The sequence below is a fragment of the Cetorhinus maximus genome, chromosome 13 (genome assembly GCF_964194155.1).
Source record: "Cetorhinus maximus chromosome 13, sCetMax3.hap1.1, whole genome shotgun sequence".
Lineage (NCBI taxonomy): Eukaryota > Metazoa > Chordata > Chondrichthyes > Lamniformes > Cetorhinidae > Cetorhinus > Cetorhinus maximus.
In genome coordinates this window covers 76317862-76339317 of record NC_135891.1, presented here as the reverse complement: position 1 = coordinate 76339317, position 21456 = coordinate 76317862, and the positions used below count along the sequence as shown (strand labels likewise).

The 21456-nt window shown below is 43.7% G+C and overlaps 1 protein-coding gene across 1 annotated transcript in view; it reads right to left on the bottom strand.

Moving 5' to 3' along the window:
• Positions 1–10188: 10188 nt before the first annotated feature.
• Positions 10189–21456, bottom strand: part of LOC144688718 (mediator of RNA polymerase II transcription subunit 26-like) — a 169311-nt gene continuing 158043 nt past the window's right edge. Inside the window, exon 3 of the mRNA XM_078555593.1 lies at positions 10189–13238. Coding sequence (XP_078411719.1) covers positions 11427–13238 — 1812 coding nt within the window. The 3' untranslated portion in view covers positions 10189–11426. The remainder of the gene's footprint in view (positions 13239–21456) is intronic.

The following is a 21456-nucleotide window of genomic DNA, read 5'->3' as shown; positions in this document are numbered from 1 at the left end:
AGGGGAGAGATGGGCGAGGGGGAGATGGGGAGATATGGGCGAGCGGGAGATAGGGGAGATATGGGCGAGCGGGAGATAGGGGAGAGATGGGGGAGCGGGAGATAGGGGAGAGATGGGGGAGCGGGAGATAGGGGAGAGATGGGGGAGCGGGAGATAGGGGAGAGATGGGGGAGCGGGAGATAGGGGAGAGATGGGGCAGCGGGAGATAGGGGAGAGATGGGGCAGCGGGAGATAGGGGAGAGATGGGGCAGCGGGAGATAGGGGAGAGATGGGGCAGCGGGAGATAGGGGAGATATGGGGCAGCGGGAGATAGGGGAGATATGGGGCAGCGGGAGATAGGGGAGATATGGGGCAGCGGGAGATAGGGGAGATATGGGGCAGCGGGAGATATGGGGCAGCAGGAGATAGGGGAGATATGGGGCAGTGGGAGATAGGGGGGAGATGGGGGAGTGGGTGATGGGGGAGGGGATGATATGGGGGAGGGGCAGTGGGGGAAACGGGGAAGCGGCAGCGGGGGGAATGGGGAAGCGGCAGCGGGGGGAATGGGGGAGATGAGGGGAGATGTGGGGAGGGGGAGTGAGGAATCGGGGAGGTGGGGAGGGGGAAGATTGGGGAGATATGGGGGAGCGGGAGATGCGGGAGAAAGGGGGGGAGCTATGGAGGAGAGGGGGAATGGAGGAGATAGGGGAGAGGGGGAGATATGGGGGAGGAGGAGACGGGGGAGACACGGGGGAGACATGGGAGAGGGGGAGATATGGGGGGTGGGGGTGATGGGGGAAATATGGGGGAGCGGGGGGAGATATGGGGGAGCGGGGGGAGATATGGGGGAGCAGGAGAGGGGGGAATGGGGGAGATGGAGGGAATGGGGGTGGGGGAGATGGGGGTGGGGGAGAGGTGGGAATGGGGGAGATGGGCAAATGGGGTGGGGGAGGGAGGGGGAGGGGAGAGAAATGGGAGGAGGGGAAGGGGAGGGAGGGAAGGGGAGGGAAGAGGGAGGGATAGGGGAGGTAGGGTGAGAGGAATGGGAGGGGTAGGGGAGGTAGGGGGAGAGGAATGGGAGGGTGGGGAAGGGGAGGGAAGAGGGAGGGGTAGGGGAGGTAGGGGGAGAGGAATGGGAGGGTGGGGAAGGGGAGGGAAGAGGAAGGGGTAGGGGAGGGGAATGCAAGAGAGGGGATGGGGAGGGAAGAGGGAGGAGAATGGGAGGAGGGAGGGAGGAGAATGGGGGGAGGGAGGGAGGGAGGAGAATGGGAGGAGGGAGGGAGGGGAATAGGAGGGAGGGATTTGAATGGGGTTGGGGAGGGAGGGGAATGGGAGGAGGGAGGGGAATGGATGGGGAGGGAGGGAGGGAGGGGAACGGATGGGGGGAGGGAGAGAGGGAATGGGAGGAGGGGAATGGAGGGGAGGGAGGGAGGGGGAATGGAGGGGAGGGAGGGGGAATGGGAGGAAGGGGTTTGAATGGGGAGGGGGAGGGAGGGGAATCGGGGGAGGAAGGGGGAATGAGGGGGTGGGGGAGGGAGGGATTTGAATGGGGGGAGGAGGGGAATGGAGGGAGGGGGATGGGGAGGAGGGAGGGGGATGGGGGAGGGAGGGAGGAGGGGGAGAGGGGGGAAGGAAGGAGAGCAGGAGAAGGAGAGTGGAGGAGGGAGAGGGCGAGGGAGGAGTGAGAGGGTGAGGGGGAGGAGGGAGGTGAGGGGGAGGGAGAGTGTGGGAGGAGGTAGGTGCAGGGGAGGAGGTGGGTGCAGGCGATGAGGGGGTAGGGTGGGGGGAGGTATGGGGAGGGGGAGGGAGAGGGGGTAGAGGAAAGGGGGAGGAGGGAAGGGGGGAGGGGGAGAGGAGGGGAGGAGGGGGTGGTAGGGGGAGGGGGTCGGGTGGAGGGGGAGGGGGGTAGAGGGGAGGGGGTAGAGGGGCGGGGTTATTGAGAGGGGGGTGGGTGTAGGGTAGGAGGAAGGAGGGTTACCATTAATCAGGAAGTGAAGTGGACCAGCCATATAAATACTGTGGCAACAAGAGCAGATCAGAGGCTGAGAATTCTGCAGCGAGTAACTTGCCTCCTGTCTCATCAAAGTCTATTCACTATCTACAAGGCACAAGTCAGAAGTGTGCTAGAATACTCTCCACTTGCCAGGATGCGTTTCATTCCAACAACACTCGAGAAGCTTGACACCATCCAGGACAAAGCAGCCTGCTTGATCTGCACCCCATCCACCACTGCTGCACAGTAACAGCAGTGTGTACCATATACAAAATACAGTGCTGCAACTTGCCAAGCCTCCTTTGACAGCTCATTCCAAACCCATGACCTCTACCATCTCGAAGGACAAGGGCAGCAGACGCATGAGGAAACCACCTCCTACAATTTCCTCTCCAAGTCACACTCCTTCCTGACTTGGAACTATATCCCAGTTTCTCCACTGTCGTTGTGTCAAAACCCTGTAACAGCACTGTGAGCGTACCAGCACCACATGGACAGCGGCAATTCAAGGAGGAGGCTCACAACTCCACCTTCTCAAGGACAATTAGAGATGGGCAATGCAACACCCACAACCCATGAACGAATAAGAACACAAGGACTTCACTGCCTGCAAAATTGATTTTGGGAAATCCTGAGGTCACAAAAAGTGCTCCATAAATGCAAAGAACAGAGAGATATTTGCTTGTGTTCTCCTAATATTCAAGTTTTGTCACCAGTGGTTTATTAGTAAATCCACCATGCCAGGAACAATGGATCAGTAGGTTAAAACACCAGTGAGCCTTTTATTCCCATCACTGTCCCTCGACAGACATCATATGAAACGAAAGTAGGTTCAGAACTGTTTTTCTGCTTGTCCACACAAGAATGACATATTAGGCAGATAAAAATCCAAATTGAGTTAGTAAAATCCTATCATTGATTAGTTACAGCTGAACAACTGGTATTGCATGTCACATAACACTGAATTCAGCTCCAAAGATGGAAATAAGTTGACGGGTTGGAGAGTGGAAAGCACCTGCATTCAGTTCTCAACTAGAGCCATTTGTGCAAGTACTGAACGAACAACTGGCTCTTTGAATCTTTTTGTTGTTGTGTGTGGGTGGTGGCGCAAAGGGGCAGAGGTAGAAAAGTCAAATAATAAGTTGGCCACTAGGCCAGCATTTGAGAAGAGCACAGGAACAGGCTGTTCAGCTCAACTGGTGTATGCCAGTGTTCATGCTCTACCCATGTCTCCTCCACCTCTACTTTATTTGACCCTATCAGCATTTCCTTTTCTCCCTTATGTCTTTATTAGCTTACATGCATCAATACTATTCAGCTGAACCACTCCACATTCCAAATTCCACGTTCTAATCATTCTTTGGGTAAAGAAATTACTTAGGAGTTTCATATTGGGTGCATTAGCGGCTGTTTTATACTCCTAACCTCTAATTCTAGAGCCTCGATGTTCTACGACCAGAGAGCAGGCTATTCTAGACCTGGCAATGTGCAATAAATCAGGATTAATTAGTGACCTCATAGTAAAGGAGCTTCTCGGTAGCAGTGATCATAATGAGATTGAATTTCGCATTCAGTTTGAGGGAAAGACTAGTGTTTTAAACTCAAAGGCAATTATAAGGGTATGAGGATACAACTGGGATTGGTCAGTAAAGATGCAGTGACAGACATTTAACAAGATGTTTCATGATATTCAGCAAAGATACATTCCAGTGAGAAGGAAGTCTCTCGGAGAAGGATGCATCATTTGTGGCTAACCAAGCAAGTTAAAGATAGTACCAAACTGAAAGAAAATGTGTAGAATTCCATAAAGATTAATGGCAGGTCAGATGATTATACAGAATATAAAAAGCAGCAAAGAATGACTAAAAAAATAAGTAGGGAGGCATTTGAGTACAAAAGCTAGCTAGAAATATAAATAGAAAGAGTTTCTACAGGTATTTGAAAAGGAAAAGAGTAACTTAAGTGAGCCTTGGTCCCCTACAGAGTCTGTGGAATTAATAATGGCAAATAAGGACATGACAGATGAAACTGAACAAATATTTTGTGTCTTTACTGTACAGGACAGAAATAACATCCCAGAAATAATTGTAAAACAAGAGGAGAAAGGTGGGGAGGAACTTAAAACAATTACAATCGCCAGAGAAAGGATACCGAGAAAATTAGAACTAAAGGCTGGCAAGTCCCAAAGTCCTAATGGACTTCATCCTAGGGTCTTAAAGAAGTGGCTGCTGAGATAGTAAATGTACTGGTTTTAATTTTCCAAAATTCCCTGGATTATGAAAAAATCCAATCAGATTAGAAAATAGCATATGTAATTCCTCTATTCAACAAAGGAGGGAGACAAAGCAGGAAATTAGGCCAAGATAAAAGCAAAAAACTGCAGATGCTGGAAATCCAAAACAAAATAAAAACCTGGAAAAACTCAGCAGGTCTGGCAGCATCTGTGGAGAGGAGCACAGTTAACGTTTCGAGTCCATATGACTCTTCAACAGAACTAAGTAAAAATAGAAGAGAGGTGAAATATAAGCTGGTTTGAGGGTGGGGATGGGGGGGTTGGTGGGACAGGTAGAGCTGGATAGAGGACAGAGCACAGGAACAGGCTGTTCAGCTCAACTGAAACATGGATAGAGGTACACTATGTTTCAGTTGAGCTGAACAGCCTGTTCCAGTGCTCCATCTGTCCTCTATCCAGCTCTACCTGCCCACCTCTCCCCACCACCTCAAACCAGCTTATATTTCACCTCTTTTCTATTTTTACTTAGTTCTGTTGAAGAGTCGTATGGACTCGAAATGTTAACTGCGTTCCTCTCCGCAGATGCTGCCAGACCTGCTGAGTTTTTCCAGGAAATTAGGCCAGTTGGCTTAACCTCTGTCATAAGGAGAATGTTAAAATCTATTCAGGTGGTTATAGCAGGGCATTTAGAAAATCTCGATGCAATCAGGCAGAGTCAACATGGTTTTGTGAAAGGGAAATCATGTTTGACTAATTTATTGGAGTTCTTTGAGGAAGCAACAAGGAACATGGATAAAGGGGAATCTATGGATGTGATGTACTTGGATTTCCAGAAGGCATTTGATAAGGTGCCACATCAAAGGTTACTACACAAAATAAAAACTCAGTGTAGGGGTAACATATTAGCATAAATAGAGGATTGTTTAGCTAACTGGAAGCAATGAGTAGGGATAAAAAGGTCATTTTTGGGTTAGCAAGATGTAACTGGTGGAGCGCCACAAAGATCAGCGCTGGGACCGCAACTATTTACAATCTATATTAATGACTTGGAGGAATGGACCAAATGCATGATTGTTAAATTTGCTGATGACACACAGATAGCTAGGAAGGTAAGTTGTGAAATACAACATAAGGAGTCTGCAAAGAAATAAAGATAGGTTAATTGAGTGGACAAAAAGTTGGCAAATGGAGTACAATGTGGGAAAATGTGAACTTATCTACCTTGGCAGGAAGAATAGAAAAGCAGATTATTTAAATTGAGGGAGCTTGCAGAACTCTGCGGTAGAGGAATCTGAGCATCCTAGTATGTGAATCATAAAAGTTAGAATGCAGGTCCGGCAAATGGAATGTTACCATTTATTGCAAGGGGAAGGGAATATAAAAGTAGAGAAGTTTTGCGACAGTTGTACAGAGGTTATCAAACTGAAACATATACGGTTCTGAGGGGACTTGATAGGATGGATACCAAGAAGATTTTTCCTCTTGTGGGAGAGAATAGAACTAGTCTCCCCCACAAATCCTGTACTATGCGTCGTCCCATGGCAGACAACTGACCCAGGTGTCTACAGATGCTGTTACAAACTCTATATAGAGGCACTGGAGAAGGTGCAATGGGTATTCCATTTAAGACAGAGATAAGGAGATTTTTTTTCTCTCATAGGGTCATTAGTCTATGGAATTCTCTTCTCCAGAGAGGAGGGAAGTATCATCGAATATTTTTAATGCTGAGTTAGATAGATTTTTGACTGACAAGGGGGCAGGCAGTAAAGTTGATGCCACAATCAGATCAGCCATGATCATATCAAATGGCGGAGCAGGCCCGAGGGGCCGAATGACCTACTCCTTCTCCTAATTCATATGTTCATATGCTTGTATTTTGGACTTCCCTTCAAGCGGAAACATTTTCTGAATGTCTACTCTCTGACATCTTCATAATTTTAAAGACCTATTAAGTCACCCCTCTTCTCTTTTGTCTATAGAAGAGCCCTAAACCTTTTCAGTCGATCACCTTCATAATTTTTTGCATCTTCTCCAGTACTTCGATATAGATTTGGAACATACCACCAGCAGACACATGGGCCAGTTACCTGCCTAAGGATAATACGTAGTACAGGAAAACTCGAGAGCAACTTTGACATAGGAGATATCACAAAAAGAAAAGCAGCACCCCTCTTTGTTCACATAGGCATCACCTTACCAGCTGTCTCAGTTAGATCCCAATTCAATACTGACATTACTTTCCATTTTTGGACAGATTTTTCTTTCACCAAGCACTCAATGAAATGATTTTCCTATTGTTCGTTTCAAATCTATTGGTTTTTTTTCATTCAAGGCACATGGGCTTCGCTGGCTGGGCCAGCATTTATTGCTCATCCCTAGATGGCCTTGAGAAGGTAGTGGTGAGCTGCCTTCTTGAACTGCTGCTGTCTATGTGATGTAGGCACACCCAAAATGCTGTTAGGGAGGGAATTCCAGGATTTTGACCCAACGACAGTGAAGGAATGGCGATATATTTCCAAATCAGGATGGTGAGTGACTTGGAGAGGAACTTCCAGTTGATGATGTTCCCATCTATCTGCTGCCCTTGTCCTTCTAGATGATAAAGGTCATGGGGTTGGAAGGTGCTGTCTAAGGAGCTTTGGTGAATTCCTGCAGTGCATCTTGTAGATGGTACACACTGCTGTTACTGTGTGTCGTTGGTGGAGGGAGTGAATGTTTGTGGATGTGGTGCCAATCAAGCAGGCTGCTTTTACCTGGACGGGTCAAGTTTCTTGAGTGTTGTGGGAGCTGCACTCATCCAGGCAAATGGGGAGTATTCCATCACGCTCCTGACTTGTGCCTTGTAGATGGTAGACAGGTTTTGGGGGTCAGGTAGTGAGTTACTCATCACAGGATTCCTAGCCTCTGACCTGCTCCTCTGGCCAAATATTGTATTTACATGGCTAGTCCAGTTCAGTTTCTGGTCAATGATAATCCCCAGGATGTTGATAGTGGGGGATTCAGTGATGGTAATGCCATTGAATGTAAAGGGGCGATGGTTAGATTCTCTCTTGTTGGAGATGGTCATTGCCTGGCACTTGTGTGGCGCAAATGTTACTTGCCACTTGTCAGCCCAAGCTGTTCTCCATGTTCACACTGGGAGAGTAAAGAGGAGTGCCATTCTTTATTTGAACTCCAGGAAGTGGAGAGGGGCACAGACAAATGACAAAGCTCTCAATCTTTCCTTTCTGGGCAACACATTGACCTCTACTTGGTGCCTCCCACAAGTGCCTGGAAGAGATTGGGAGGCTTACCGTATGAATACTTAGGACCTGGAACTCTGACAGTGACATGTTGATCGCATTCTGTTTGAAAAGCCTGTTATAGATTTAATTATTCCCTGTACCTTGGGATGTATTATTTATATAGCACCTTGAACATAATAATTGTTTAAACAAATTAAGATATCGCTTCACAAAAATAAGTTACTGAAAGTGCATGTCAGAAAAATTTTAAATCAAAACATTCAAGAGTTTCTTTTGGCAATCAGCTAGTGACTGCAATTATTAATTCTGACTCTGAAGTAGCAGAAAGGATGAATCCTTAACTCCTCTGGAAAAGAAAACTAGCTTGGATGTCAAGGCTTTGGACGGTGCAGAAGAGGTGTACTAAAATCGTACCAGAAATGAGACGCTTATGTTGGAAAAACTATAGAAGCTTGGATTGTTCTCCTTCGAGCAGAAAAAGGATAAGGGGTGATTAGGTGGAAGTATTCAAAATTTATCATGGGTTTTAATAGTGAGGAACGGTTTCCATTGGCAGGCAATGTGGTAACCAGAAGACACAGATTTAAGATAATTAGCAAAAAGAACAGAGGGGGAGATGAGGAGAAATTTTGTATACAGCAAGGTGTCACAACCTGAGAGCAAGTTGTAACGATCTGGAAAGACTGCATGAAAGGGTGATGAAAGTAGATTCAATCAAAACTTTCAAAAAGGAAATGGATAAATGAAAAGGAGAAATTTGCAAGGCTGTGAAGAAAGAGGGTGGGTGGGATCAATTGGTTGGCTGTTTCAAAGCGAACACAGTCATGATGACTTGAATGACCTCCTTGTGCCGAATGATTTTATGTTAATTCATCTTACCTTGGGGTGCAGTTACTCTTCCAAGCTAGTTTTCCTAGCATTGTTATCAATACTCAACAGTTAAAGAAAATATTTTTCTTTACAAATGCTCTTTTCGCCTCTCCTACCTCCATGGTTGGAAAGTCCTTTGACTTTCATAGTCTTCACTTGCACATAAACAGCCAGTTGAGCAAACTAGGGTCCAGTGAACCAGCCTGTCACCAATTTCAAGTGACAAGGATGCAAAACTGTCCGGCTGTCAGAGGAACGGGAGAAACTACAAAAATATTAAGTGTTTACAATCTGTGCCATTGTTTCTATTGGAACTAGTCTTAATATTGAGGTTCAATCTTTAGATGGAGAAATAACATACGTACCAGTAAACTCAATTAAAAGGGTCATTTTAAAGAAAGATATTTGTGATTCCAGGGCTGCCCTATATTGATTTGTTTCTTCACTAAGCCACGTTACCACTTGGACCCATCTTAGCAAAAAACAAATGCAGCCATGACTGAGCTCTAATGGGATCCATTACCACCAGTGGTGTAAGCATAGAGAGAGATCCCAAAGCTAACATAACCCCAATGCTGCTGTTCTGTTTGCTCAATGAGCTTTTAACTGAGTTAAATGGAAGCAATCTATATCCAATGGCCATTGATAGCACCAAATGACTTTCTCTTTCAATTACCTGAATTAATGACATACTGAAGTGTAATTGCAGGAATCAGTAGCCCCTCTGTACGCAAATGGTAAATTATGTCAGAACCATGGCAGTGACAACCACAAGGAGGATCACAATTAAGTTTGATCCTGGGTTCACCCAGAGCCCACTCCACCAGCCGACATCGTTAGAGATGGTAAACAAAACCGAGGATTCAGGTTAATTTCCCCCTCCGCAGCACAGCACAAAATAGTAGCAACCTTCTTGCTGCCCTGGCAAGATCAGATGGAGTTCCAAGAAGGAACCTTGTTGGTCTCTGTAGCTCAACTACTTACTGCTGAGCCTTTGTGAAACTCTCCGTTTTCCATTAAAATCATTTAATTGTGAAAATTGTTTTTAAAAGAAAAACAATCTTTAAGAATACATAAAACTTCAAGTAATGAGGAAAGAGAGAAAGAAATAACTAAATAAAGCATAAAAGATAGAGGGGAAGTTGGAACAAATCAGTGGGAGACAAGCAGAGAGTTAAACAAGTGATTCAATCCAGTGTATTTTCCTCCTAATATTTTGAAGGTACTGACACATGTTAGGATACAGTTCCAACAGGGCCTCTCATAGCTCACCTGGATTTTCTCCATCAACAAACCTGGTCAGTCAGCTTTTTAACTGGGAAGTCAAGCCACATATGGTAACTCAACTTACTTACACATATACACAGATTTTCCAGTAGGAGTAACTGGTTAAAATAGGAACCCTGCTCAATACATCACTGCCTGGTTAAAGTGAACAGGGGCCAATCGTGCATTCACCGCCACACAGACAGACCATTCCTCCATGTAAAGCCTCTGGATGAAAACTGGGATTTTCTTGGTTTATCATTCAGCACCACCCACCCCTCACTGCGCATACCCATCGAGTCAGCAGGATTTTGAAACCAGAACAAGGGCAGTACAACTCTAATTCAGACCAAGGCATTCCACACCATATCAAAGTAAACTTATTTTGCTCACATTGATGGATAAATACATGTGAAATAGAAACCAATGGAAGAATCCACTTCATTAAACACAAAATTGATCATCCATTTATAGCTGGGGAGATGAAACATTTAAATTTGCATTAGTTTCTAACGTGTGTAATTAGTCAGATGATTAAAAGTGAAGTGTAATCTCGACGAAGCAAATTCACCATAGTTTTTTTTCTGAATGAAAGGGGACAGTTTTTTGTGCAAATTTTTTTTTTATTGTTTCCACATTTATATCACAACGTGTCCACTTAAAAGGACCAAATAGCAAAGTCATTCCTTCTGCATTGAGAGGAACACAGAAGTCTAATTTCTGTACATTCACTAAGGCTTCTTGTTTTTGCGGTTGTGGTATGATGGATTCCATAAGGCAAACAATATCTAAAGGAATGGTAACAAGTATATCTCCAGCATACAAACAGATTCCTTTTGAAATTTTTTTTTGAATTTTTTTTTAAATCAACTTCTCACAGTACAAAGTTGCAAACCAGTAGCACCCTCTTTTTTTCCACTTTGGGATTTGGACAAGTGAGAACGAATGTGGAGATCAAGCGAGAGAGCAAAGCAGAGAACAAAATTATAGTTAACTTTTGAATTTTGACTGGTGGTGGGAGAATAAAAAAGCACAACCCAAATCTTTGACTTTCTAAAATAGTTCTTCTTTAAACGTTTTTAAACCTAGATTATGAAGACCCAAGGATTTTATCTCCTGTCTAAACAGAAGACGACAGCAACTCCCAGCACATGAAGACCTATGGAATGTTTGGTATGATGCTGTACTGTGCAAATGTTCACAGCCTGTCATGATTTTTCACTTTAAAAATATATCCTGAAGAAAAGAGATGTGTGATGTAAATAAAAGAGAGATCTACAGTTTTTGCACATTTGTCTCACATATCTCACTGCCAAATTAAAGGTGTTTTTAAAAAAAGAAATCAAATCAAATAAATAGATCCATACTTTTTAAAGTAACATTATTCATTTAGTTTTGATGCCACATAAAGCTCCTGTACGTGCCCCAAGACCGTATCCAGCCCACTGTAAAGTGCTGGAACCTTAAATAAACCTCTATTTTCTCCTACCGACAAACCACTCCGCACCGGGCTTGTCGACCCCTGGTTATGACCTGCCTTAATCTGTGTGGTGAGTTGCTCATGTAACAGAACCAACCACCTCTCATTTTTTCCTTCACAACCTTCTCTTCTCTTGTGCTCCTTTCCCTCCTTCGCAATTTTGATTAAAACACTGATAGCAGCTAACTGCAGAAGAGAGGGGGTTAGGGGTGGGGGACCTACACAGATGAACTGAGAAACAGATCCTTCAAAACTTTAACCTGCATCCCAGAGGCCTTTGCTCATTTCCAGTAAGTGGGAGCCACTTGTTTGCCACCAGCTGACTTTAAACCTCAAAGCATGCCAAAAGGGCATTATCGTTCAGTCTAGACAGACGTACGGCAGTATGTGCAATTGTCCCTGATCACCATGAGGGTCCAAAGATATGCCCTGCGTCCAATCATACCATTTGCCATGGTTGTCAATGCAACCGTTCACACCTGCCCAATGTTGTTGGTGTATTCGGTGAACATCCAAGCCTCTGATCTCCCTAGTGACCCCAGGAAGTTCTGAGGGAGAGTCGGTAGGTACTAATATGTGGACCTCACGGGCCTCTGTGCTAGTGCTATACCTGTGGCTTTCATGCTGTAGGAACTCAACAATGTGACCTCCTGGTGGCTGCACTCCCGAGGATGAAAGAAGGCAGCTTTGTCTCGATAAGTATGACTGAATAATTTCATTTTTGGATAACTCCTTCCAGTTTGTTTGATCTAAAGTACTTTGCAAGTTTACCCTCTGCTCCTGTACAATTTCAGTGGTTCGATGAGGCTCAGGTAGAACTGGGCTTTCAGCCTGAGATGAATCCTTATGGGTTAAAGGTTTGATCTGCCCAGTAGCAGGGTCAAAAGTAATTCTACGTTCTTTCAATCGTACAGGTTTCACACTTTCATCGATAACTTGTCCGTCTAAGTTCACCTGATAGTCTCTAGACCTGTATTTTTTCTTAGATGACTTTTTGCTGTCATAACCAAAAGAGGAACACTCATTGGAGGACAACTCTCCCATTGCTGCATCCAACTCATGACTGTGCAAGGATTCTCCACGATGTGAAGCTGATGAATTGGGACTGTGAGAGGGGTATGGAGAGTCCTGTTGCTGTAGTGTTGGTGCAGAATGGTGCTGCAGTTGGTTTTCACCAAGAGTGTCTAAACTAGGTGTGTGTCCCAGCCGATCTAACGAACTTTCGGTCTCTGGCGGGTGCAAGCCTTTTGCCTGGGTTGGCAGAGGTGGTGTTGTGGCTTGCTGCAGTACAGGCACGGGAGATGGCACCTGAACATTGTTCTTGGGTAAGTGAGATGTTGTCCTATCTGAATCAGAACCTGCTTGAGCAGACATTCCTGTAAAGCTCTGGGATGGGCTAGATACAGAGCCCTTGGGTGCATATGTTGTGGAGGGTTTCCATAACATCTCATGTTTAAGAGTCCTTGGGCTAAACGACTGACAGCGGGGGCTACTGGGTCGATAACGCACCCCAGTGTCATCTGTTTTTCCATGTTGTTGAAGAATAGCAGTCTTTAGCAATGAGGAAGTGCTTGGGTTCCTTACAAGTCCTGGAGAACTGGTATGAGGTTTCACAGCATTTACTGGTATCTTGCTGTGTTTGTCATTTTCATATGGTGTCTGGTGCTCTGGTCTGCTTTTGCCTGGGATGGTGTGGATGTTTGCAGATGCCATGTCTGGAGGACTTGGGAAATTTTCAGGACTGCCACGGATTCCATTGGAAGGTGGTGGTGTAGAGTTCTGCTGCTGTTCATTATTGGCCTTTGGGACTTTGGACAGTGGCCCCTTCGTACCATCGTGGTGTTCTGCTTTCCGCTTCCGACTGCCCTGCTTGTCAGCAAGCAGGGAGTAGGAATTGTGTACATCATTCTTGCTTTTCAGATCTGGGACTGGCTTGGCTGCCCCTGCTCCAGTGTTGGTGGCCAGAGACGGCAAATCATGCTTGTAGGCATGAGCTCCACCATTGGCTGAGCCAGGGGAGGTGGGCAGTGTCCTGGGTACAGATTCATTTTGACTGACTGGCTCCACCAACAACTTTTGCCAACTCCGCAGCAGTTTCTTAGCACGCTTCGCAAGCTCCTCATTCTTAGTTTTCTTCCGTACATCATTGATGAGCTTCCCCAGCCTTGTTTCCTAGAAAGGCAAAGAAATGATTGTCAGCAAGGTTTGGGTTGAAATAACCCTACAGACACAAATGATTCAACTTATCCAAGCCTCAGCATAGGCCCCTTCACTCAAATTTTCTTCCCCTCCCCAGATCTCCTGTCTTGCTTGATCAAGAATGGACATCATGTTGAATATCACATCTCAGTTAGTAACTATTGTAGCACAAGCTCTGAATAATTGCATTCAAACAGCACCTTTAACATAGAAAAAAGACCCACAGTATTTCAGAGGTATAATCAAGAAAAAAAGTCTAGTCTAGTCAGCTAGCTCTTTAGTCTAGCTTACAGTTTCTTAAATTTATAGTGTTCCGACTCCTGAATTTGTGCATCTTTCTATAAACTACTGTAACAATTTACTAGTTGAATTACATTTTCCTGTAAGTGTTTTTATTATAACTTAATTAACACCAATGAAATAAAACCTTGCATCATTAAGGGGAAGCCAGGCAAACATTTGAGGGAGTAGGGAACAGATGGTTACAATGGTAGATTTAGATGAGGAAAGATGGGAGGCGGGTCATGTGGAGCATGAACACTGGCATGTTCTGATTGGACAGAATGGCCCGTGTCTGCCGTACATCCTTTGTATGTAATCTTATGTACTTTGTTGCCATACTCTGCACCAATTGCATTGTGTCTAGTCTTTAGATACAGGGAAATGTTCTAAGGAATCCCACTAATGCTGTGTTTTTAAGCAAATTGTTATAGCAAAAGTATATGATGCACTGATTTGTATATTTTCCTTAGGTATAGCTGTGTGTGATTTAAATGCTGTAAAGTCTAATTGATGTTTCTGGGTAAATTCATGTAGTTTAATTAAGGGTGTGCTGACATTCATGCTTTTTTTAAAGTTTGAAGTGCAACAGAAATAGGAGTGCAAAGGAGAAGTGCGATGTTGAGGAAATGTGCAATAACGTACAACAGTCTGCACTGTAATAACAGACATGGGAGGCTAACGCAATTCACCCACTACAACTATTGGGCAGTAAAACCATCATGGCCTCAGTCACTCGGCAAGTGCTATGCCCCTCACCACAATGCAGGCAACAATTATTCAATAGTAATTTTGTATGTATTGCCTCATTACCTTATTAAATGGTACTTGAAACTACTGTTTTACTTTTTTAAAGACATTTTATAAAGGCAGCAGCAGCAATTCAGGAAACTGACCAGCTTTCAGTTCGGAGGCAGCAACCAATGCTCCGTTCACCCTGCGGCGGCAGTGCTTTTGACTTTTTTTCCATTGTGAATTGTGCAAAATTAGTACATTTCAAATGAAGAAACCAATCTTTACAGCTAATTTATTCCATTCATCATATAAATTTAATGATCATTGACATTAAAAGCACAGAAGTATAATTAAGGTAATTGCAGTTTATCAAGGTTTAAAACGCTTTCTGAATTGCCAGAAATAACTGATGCACATCATACTCTGTAAGCAATGCTTTTGTAATTCATTTCTATGGTGATGGAAATGAATTATGAATTGCCTGGCACAGACAGGTTCCAGCCCAAAGAGTGGAGCCATAAATGATGGGCACTGCTCAAGTTTAGTCAGAGGATATGCTGTTTTGTCATAACAGGATCATTTTAGCATGCAAAATACAATGCATCGTTCTGCTGCTGGAGTGGAGGTGTAGCCACAAATTCAATTCAATTAGAGGGTCATGAGGACTCGAAACGTCAACTCTTTTCTTCTCCGCCGGTGCTGCCAGACCTGCTGAGTTTTTCCAGGTAATTCTGTTTTTGTTTTGGATTTCTAGCATCCGTAGTAGTTTTTTGTTTTTATCTATATTGCTTATTCTTTACATTTTTAAAGGTGCTCATATTTTTGGGCACAAGTTTCCAAACATTTTTGGCTAAGCATCCCCTTTAGAGATTCATGTTGCATGCGTCCTCATCTCTATGAAACAGTATTTTTGCATAATTAATGTTACTGTAGATAACTCTGGTAACCCAGAATCTTTCAACAGTTTGGTCACTATCTGTTTTAATTCTGCTCCCTTATACATGTGGGTTTTAAGATAAAGTCCAAATCATATCATCAGCACTCATGGGTTGGAAAATCACAAGTTGCTCTCACTTTGCTGGAAATGTGACAGAACCCTTGTTTAAGCAACAAAATGGGGTGCTACTTCTGCAGAAGGAACACCAAAGTGGGAGCATTCAAGGAATAATGACAGCCAATATGACAGTGTAAGCAATTCCACTAATAGGAAGACTGCACGCCGCAGTCCAGACTCGGAGAGCATTCCCAGTGCAAGATGAACAATCCTCCACAGAGTGGACTGCAACGGTTCTGTCGTCAGGCAGTCTGGAGTGCGATAAAGGCATAATGAATCATTGGAGGAGATAAAATGTGTGTTAATTTATTGCAAACATCGAGATTGAGGATCCATGGCTGTGGTTACTATTATTAATTTATGACACTAAGCAAGCAACACTGAATCCAAGCAGAGCAACATGAACTTAGCAAAAAGGTGCAGAACACTGGGTCTTATCTAATTTGTCCTAAGGGACTAAAGGGCCATGAGGTCTTTGATGCTGGAGCAAAATAAAACTTCAGAGTTGCAGCACTCAAGGCATCAATTTTGTTTATTTCTCTATGGAAGCAGGGACCAAAATAAATTTATATTGTAGAGAGGTGTAATGTCTTTGGTGAATGGAGTGAAAATTTTAAACTGCAGAGTTTTGGAGGAAGCATTCAGCAATCAACCTGAGCTGCAGCATCACCAATGGAGAGAATATTGCAGGAATCACCTGGAGATTAAAGCTAACATCCCCCTTCTATTCCAGAGTCTGGGAACCTTCAAAAGGTCCAGCAATTTGGGTTTCTCCAGAAACACTTGGCTCTGACCTCCATCAACTTTCACACGGACATGGATATATGAGCTAACTGCTGGAGGAGTTGCTGCCCCCAATATCAGGACAGAAACTGATAGTGACAACAGGGATTCTTAAAAAATGGGGTCAAAGGGAACATCCTCCGATAGTTGTAGTCATATCTAATACAAATGAAAATGGCTGCATTTTTTGGAAGTCAATAATTGCAGCCCTAAGTTCCTCAGGGCAGCATCCATAGCCCAACCGCGGCTCAGTTGATGTTACTTGTGCCTTTGAGGGTTGTGGGTTCAAGTCTCACTCCAGGACTTGAACACAAAAATCAAGCCTGACACTCCAGACTGCTACACTGTTGGAAGCACCATCTTCTGAGTGTGATGTTAAACTGAGGTCCTATCTGTTCTTGTGACTATAAAAATATCCCATGGCACTATTTCGAAGAGAAAGGATCTATTCATCACTTAATCAACATCACAAAAACAGATCATCTGATCATTATATTTAAACAGTGGCTACACTTGAGGTATTTCAACTGCTGCAAAGCACTTTGGGTAATCTTTTGGTAATGAAAGGCCCAACAGAAATGGAAGTCTTTCTTTACAACTGCCTTCAGCTGCTTCATTAATGTCTTTTCTTGTCATACTGGGATTATTTGTGGACTATTTTACTGTGTTCAGCTCCATTCGTGGGCGGGGGGGGGGTTGATGGCACGGCGCTATTTTACATGGGCGGGCCAATTAAGGCCTGCCCAGCGTGACGTCTGCATGCGCGTGAAAGAGCGCACTCATCTCCCTAAGGCTAAGTGCTGCCTCAGGGAGATCGCCTCTACTTGAAATATTAAAAATAGAAAAAAAAAAATCCCTTACATGTCCCCTCAATGTCACATGAGTTGGGGAATGTTCATAATTTCCATAGCAACTTTATTAAAAATTTTAAAACCCTACATGAAACCTCATCCCGCCGCTGGATGAGGTTTCATGTTTTTTCTAGTTGCCGCTGGGGCTCCTGGCCTGCCCGCCAACCTTAAGGTTGGACGGGCAGGTCCTTTAATTGCTTAATTGATCCTGTCAATGGCCTCAATTGGCCATTGACAGGTCCGCGGGCGCGCAGCTGATTTTGCTGCGCCCCCCGCCTTCCTGAAAATTTAAATGGGGCAGGGTGACGTCTGAAGTTCTGCCCGACGTCATCCCGCATCGGTGAGTGGGCCCCACCCCCGCTCGCCAATGGTAAAATCCTGCCCACAATTCCTGAAATAGTGAAATAAAAGCCATGCCAACCTCCAGCAGGACCTGGACAACATCACAGAGGAAAGTAACATTTGTGCCACAAGTGTAAGGCAATGATATCTCAAACAAGAAAAGCATCCCAATGACCTCAAAATTACCAGTGCCAGGTCCCCCATCATTAACATTCTGGGGGTTAATTGTTGACCAGAAGCTGCAGGGACCAGTCTAATCGGTACATGAGTATAAGAGGCTCAGCTCCCGAGTCTTCAAAGCCTCTCCAACTACATGGCTCCTGTCAGTGTGATGGAATATTTACCACCCAGCACCTTATGGGTACAATCATAAAATAGGATGTTTGACAGCGGCAGGACAGAGTAGACTGTTTGATCTGTGCCCTGACAATATCCACCCCACTCCCCAACACCACAGTGCACTTTTGTTGCAGATGTGCTATTCAGGAGCTATACTGCAGCAACTTGCCATGTTTACCTCACAAAACCTTGAAACCCAATGGCGTCTTCTTGGAGGGTAGAAAAGGGCACCTCTAAGTTTGCCTCCTTGTCACACTAACCGAAACTGAATATATAATTGTACTTATAATTTATTTCATTTACAATTACTTACAATACTTTAACTGGCCTTAAAGGAAGTGGCAGCGGAGATAATGGATGCATTGGCTAATATTCCAAAATTCCCTGGATTCTGGAAAGGTTCCAGTGGATTGGAAAAATACTAATATAACACCCTTATTCAAAAGGGGTGGGGGGGGGGGGGGGGGGGGAGGCAGAAAATAGGAAACTATAGACCCGTTAGTTTAACGTCTGTCGTTGCGAAATTGTTGGAATCCATTATTAAGTAGTAATGGGGTATTTGGAAAGTCAAAATGCAATCCAAAAGAGTCAGCATGGTTTTATGAAGAGTAAATCATGTTTGACTAATTTGCTAGGGTTCTTTGAAGATGTGACAAGCAAAGTGGATAATGGGGATCCTGTAGATGTAGTGTATCTGGACTTCCAGAAGGCCTTTGATAAATTGCCGCACAAAAGATTAATACACAAGATAAGATCACACGGAGTTAGGGGTAATATATTAGCTTGGATAGAGGATTGGCTAACCAATAGAAAGCAGAGAGTTGGGATAAATGGGTCTTTTTCTGGATGGCAGGCTGTAACTAGTGGGGTGACACAGGGTTCGGTCCTTGGACCCCAACTATTTACAATCTCTGTTAATGACTTGGATTCAGGGATAGAAGGTACTATAGCTAAATGTGCAGATGACACCAAAATAGGCGGGAAAGTAAGTTGCAATGAAGAAATAAGAAATTTACAAATGGATATGGGCAGGTTAGGTGAATGGGCCAAAAAATGGCAGATGGAGTTTAAAGTGGATAAATGTGAGGTTATCCATTTTGGTTGGAAGAATAAAAAGGTGACTAATTATTTAAATGGAGAGAAACTTCAGAATGCTTCAGTGCAGAGGGATCTGGGTGTCCTCGCTGAAAGCTAGTATGCAGGTACAGCAGGTAATAAGGAAGGCAAATGGAATTTTGGCATTTATTGCTAAAGGAATAGAGTATGAAAATAGGGAAATGCTGTTGCAACTGTACAAGTCATTGGCGAGACTGCACCTGGAATACTGTGCAGTTTTGGTCCCCTTACTTGAGGAAGGGTGTAGTTGCTTTGAAGGTGGTTCAGAGGAGGTTCACTAGATTTGTTCCAGAGATGCGGGGCTTGTCTTATGAGGAGAGATTGAGCAATTTAGGGCCTATACTCGCTAGAGTTTAGAAGGATGAGAGGAGATCTAATTGAGGTATATAAGATGCTTAAGGGGATAGACAAAGTAGATGTGGAGCGGATGTTTCCCCTTGTGGGGCATTCTAGAACATGAGGCCATAGTTTTAGGCTAAAGGGGGGTAGATCTAAATCAGAGATGAGGAGGAATTACTTTTCTCAAAGGGTCGTGAATCTGTGGAATTCACTACCTCAGAGTGCAGTGGATGCTGGGACGCTGAATAAATTTGAGGAGATAGACAGATTTTTAATTTTTAATAATGGGTTGAAAAGTCATATGGAGAGGGTGAGAAATTGTAGTTGAGGCCAAAATGAGATCAGCCATGATCGTATTGAAAGGCGGGGCAGGCTCAAGAGGCTGAATTACCTACTCCTGCTCCTAGTTCTTATGTTCTTACAGTCATTGCTGGGTCAAAATCCTGGATGCATACATAATAAATTCTGCCTGCATTTTAATGTTGCCCATGTTCCAAGAATAAGTCGAGCAACAAGAAACTTTAGTCATGTAGAGACACTAAAGGCTTAAGAGATGGAATAAAAACAGAAAGTGTTGAAATATCTTAGGTCTGGCAGCATCTGTGGAGAGAGAAATAGAGTTAACGCTTCGAGTCCAATTGCTTCTTCGGAACGGAACAGAGGTAGGAATACGAGTTTTATGCTGTTATGATTTAAGTCTTTAGATTTATCATATTTCTACCTCTCCTCAGTTCCTAAGACCCATATTGGACTCGAAACATTAACTCTATTTCTCTCTCCACAGATGCTGTCAGGCCTACTGAGATTTTCCAGCACTTTGTTTTTATTTCAGATCTCCAGCATCCACAGTATTTTGCTTTTATTTTAGGAAATTGAATTCTTGGCAGAAAAAAAGCAGTGGAAGCAGAATCAATAAAAACTTTTAAAGGAAAAGTGGATAACTATTTGAAAAAAAAAGTATAAATTAAGCTAAATGGACAGCTGGTTAAGAGCTGTCCTCCTCTTGTGCTGCAAATTTCTACTACTCAAAATAACACATTCCAGCAGCAGATAGCTCTCCACCCTGATCTCTCCTTCTGTTATAGAAATTACTGTGTTGCTGCTTCTTCCTGATCTGGCCATTAATGAAAAAATGTAATTTGCTGAGTGTTTTTAAGCTTTTCTGTTTTTGTGACAATGTATGTGTTACTTGCATGGTTGCAGTTTTACCAATAGATGGTGCTACTGCACTTTATAGTAGCAATTGGTGCAAAAGGAACAAAACATGGAATTTAGGAAGGCTCTTGATAAGGTTAACATGGCAGACTGGTCAGAAAATGTAAAGCTCATGGGCTCAAAGGGAAAGTGACAAAAAATGGCTCAGTGGCAGGAAGTAAAGGATAATAGTCAACATGTGACTTTTGTGACTGGAAGGTTATTCCCAATGGAGATCTGCAGGGTTCAGTAATGGATTCTTTGCTGTTTGTAGTATACATTAATGATTTAGACTTAAATGTGGGGTTATGATCGAGAAGTTTGCAGTTGATAGGAAAATTGGCCGTGTGGCTGTAATATGCAGGTGGATAAAGGGGAACCAGTAGATGTAGTGTATTTGAATTTACAAAGGCATTTGATAAAGTGCCACATAAAAGATAATTGCACAAGATAAGAGCTCAAAGCGTTGGGGGTAATATAATAGCATTGACATAGGATTGGCTAACTATTAACAGGGTCATTTTCAGGTTGGCAACAGGGATCAGTGCTGGAGCCTTAATTATTTATGATCTATATTAATGATTTGAAAGAAAGGACAGAGTGTATTGTAGCCAAATTTGCTGATGACAAAGATAAATAGGAAAGCAAGTTGTGATGACAGAGTCTGTGAAGGGATATGGTTGGTTCAGTGAGTGGAAAAACATTTGGCAGATGGCACATATGAGAAAATGTGAGGTTATCCACTTTGGAAGAACAGAAAAGCAAAATAGCAAAATATTAAATGGAGAGATTACAGAATGCTGTTGTACAGAACGATCTGGATGTCCTCGTACACAAATCACAAAATATTAGCATGCAGGGACAGCAAGTAATTAGGAATGTTAGCCTTTATTGCAAGGGGGATGGAATATAAAAGTAGTAACTCTTGGTATAACCATACGGGGCATTGGTGACACCACATCTGGGGTACTGTGTACAGTTTGGTCTCCTTACTTAAGGATATAGTTGCATTGAAAGCAATTCAAAGAAGGCTTGCTAGGTTGATTCCTGGGGTGAAGGGGTTATCTTATGAGGAGAGGTTGAGCAGCTAGAAGAACGAGGTATGATTTTATTGAAACATGTAAGATTCTGAGGGGGCTTGACAGGGTAGATGCTGAAA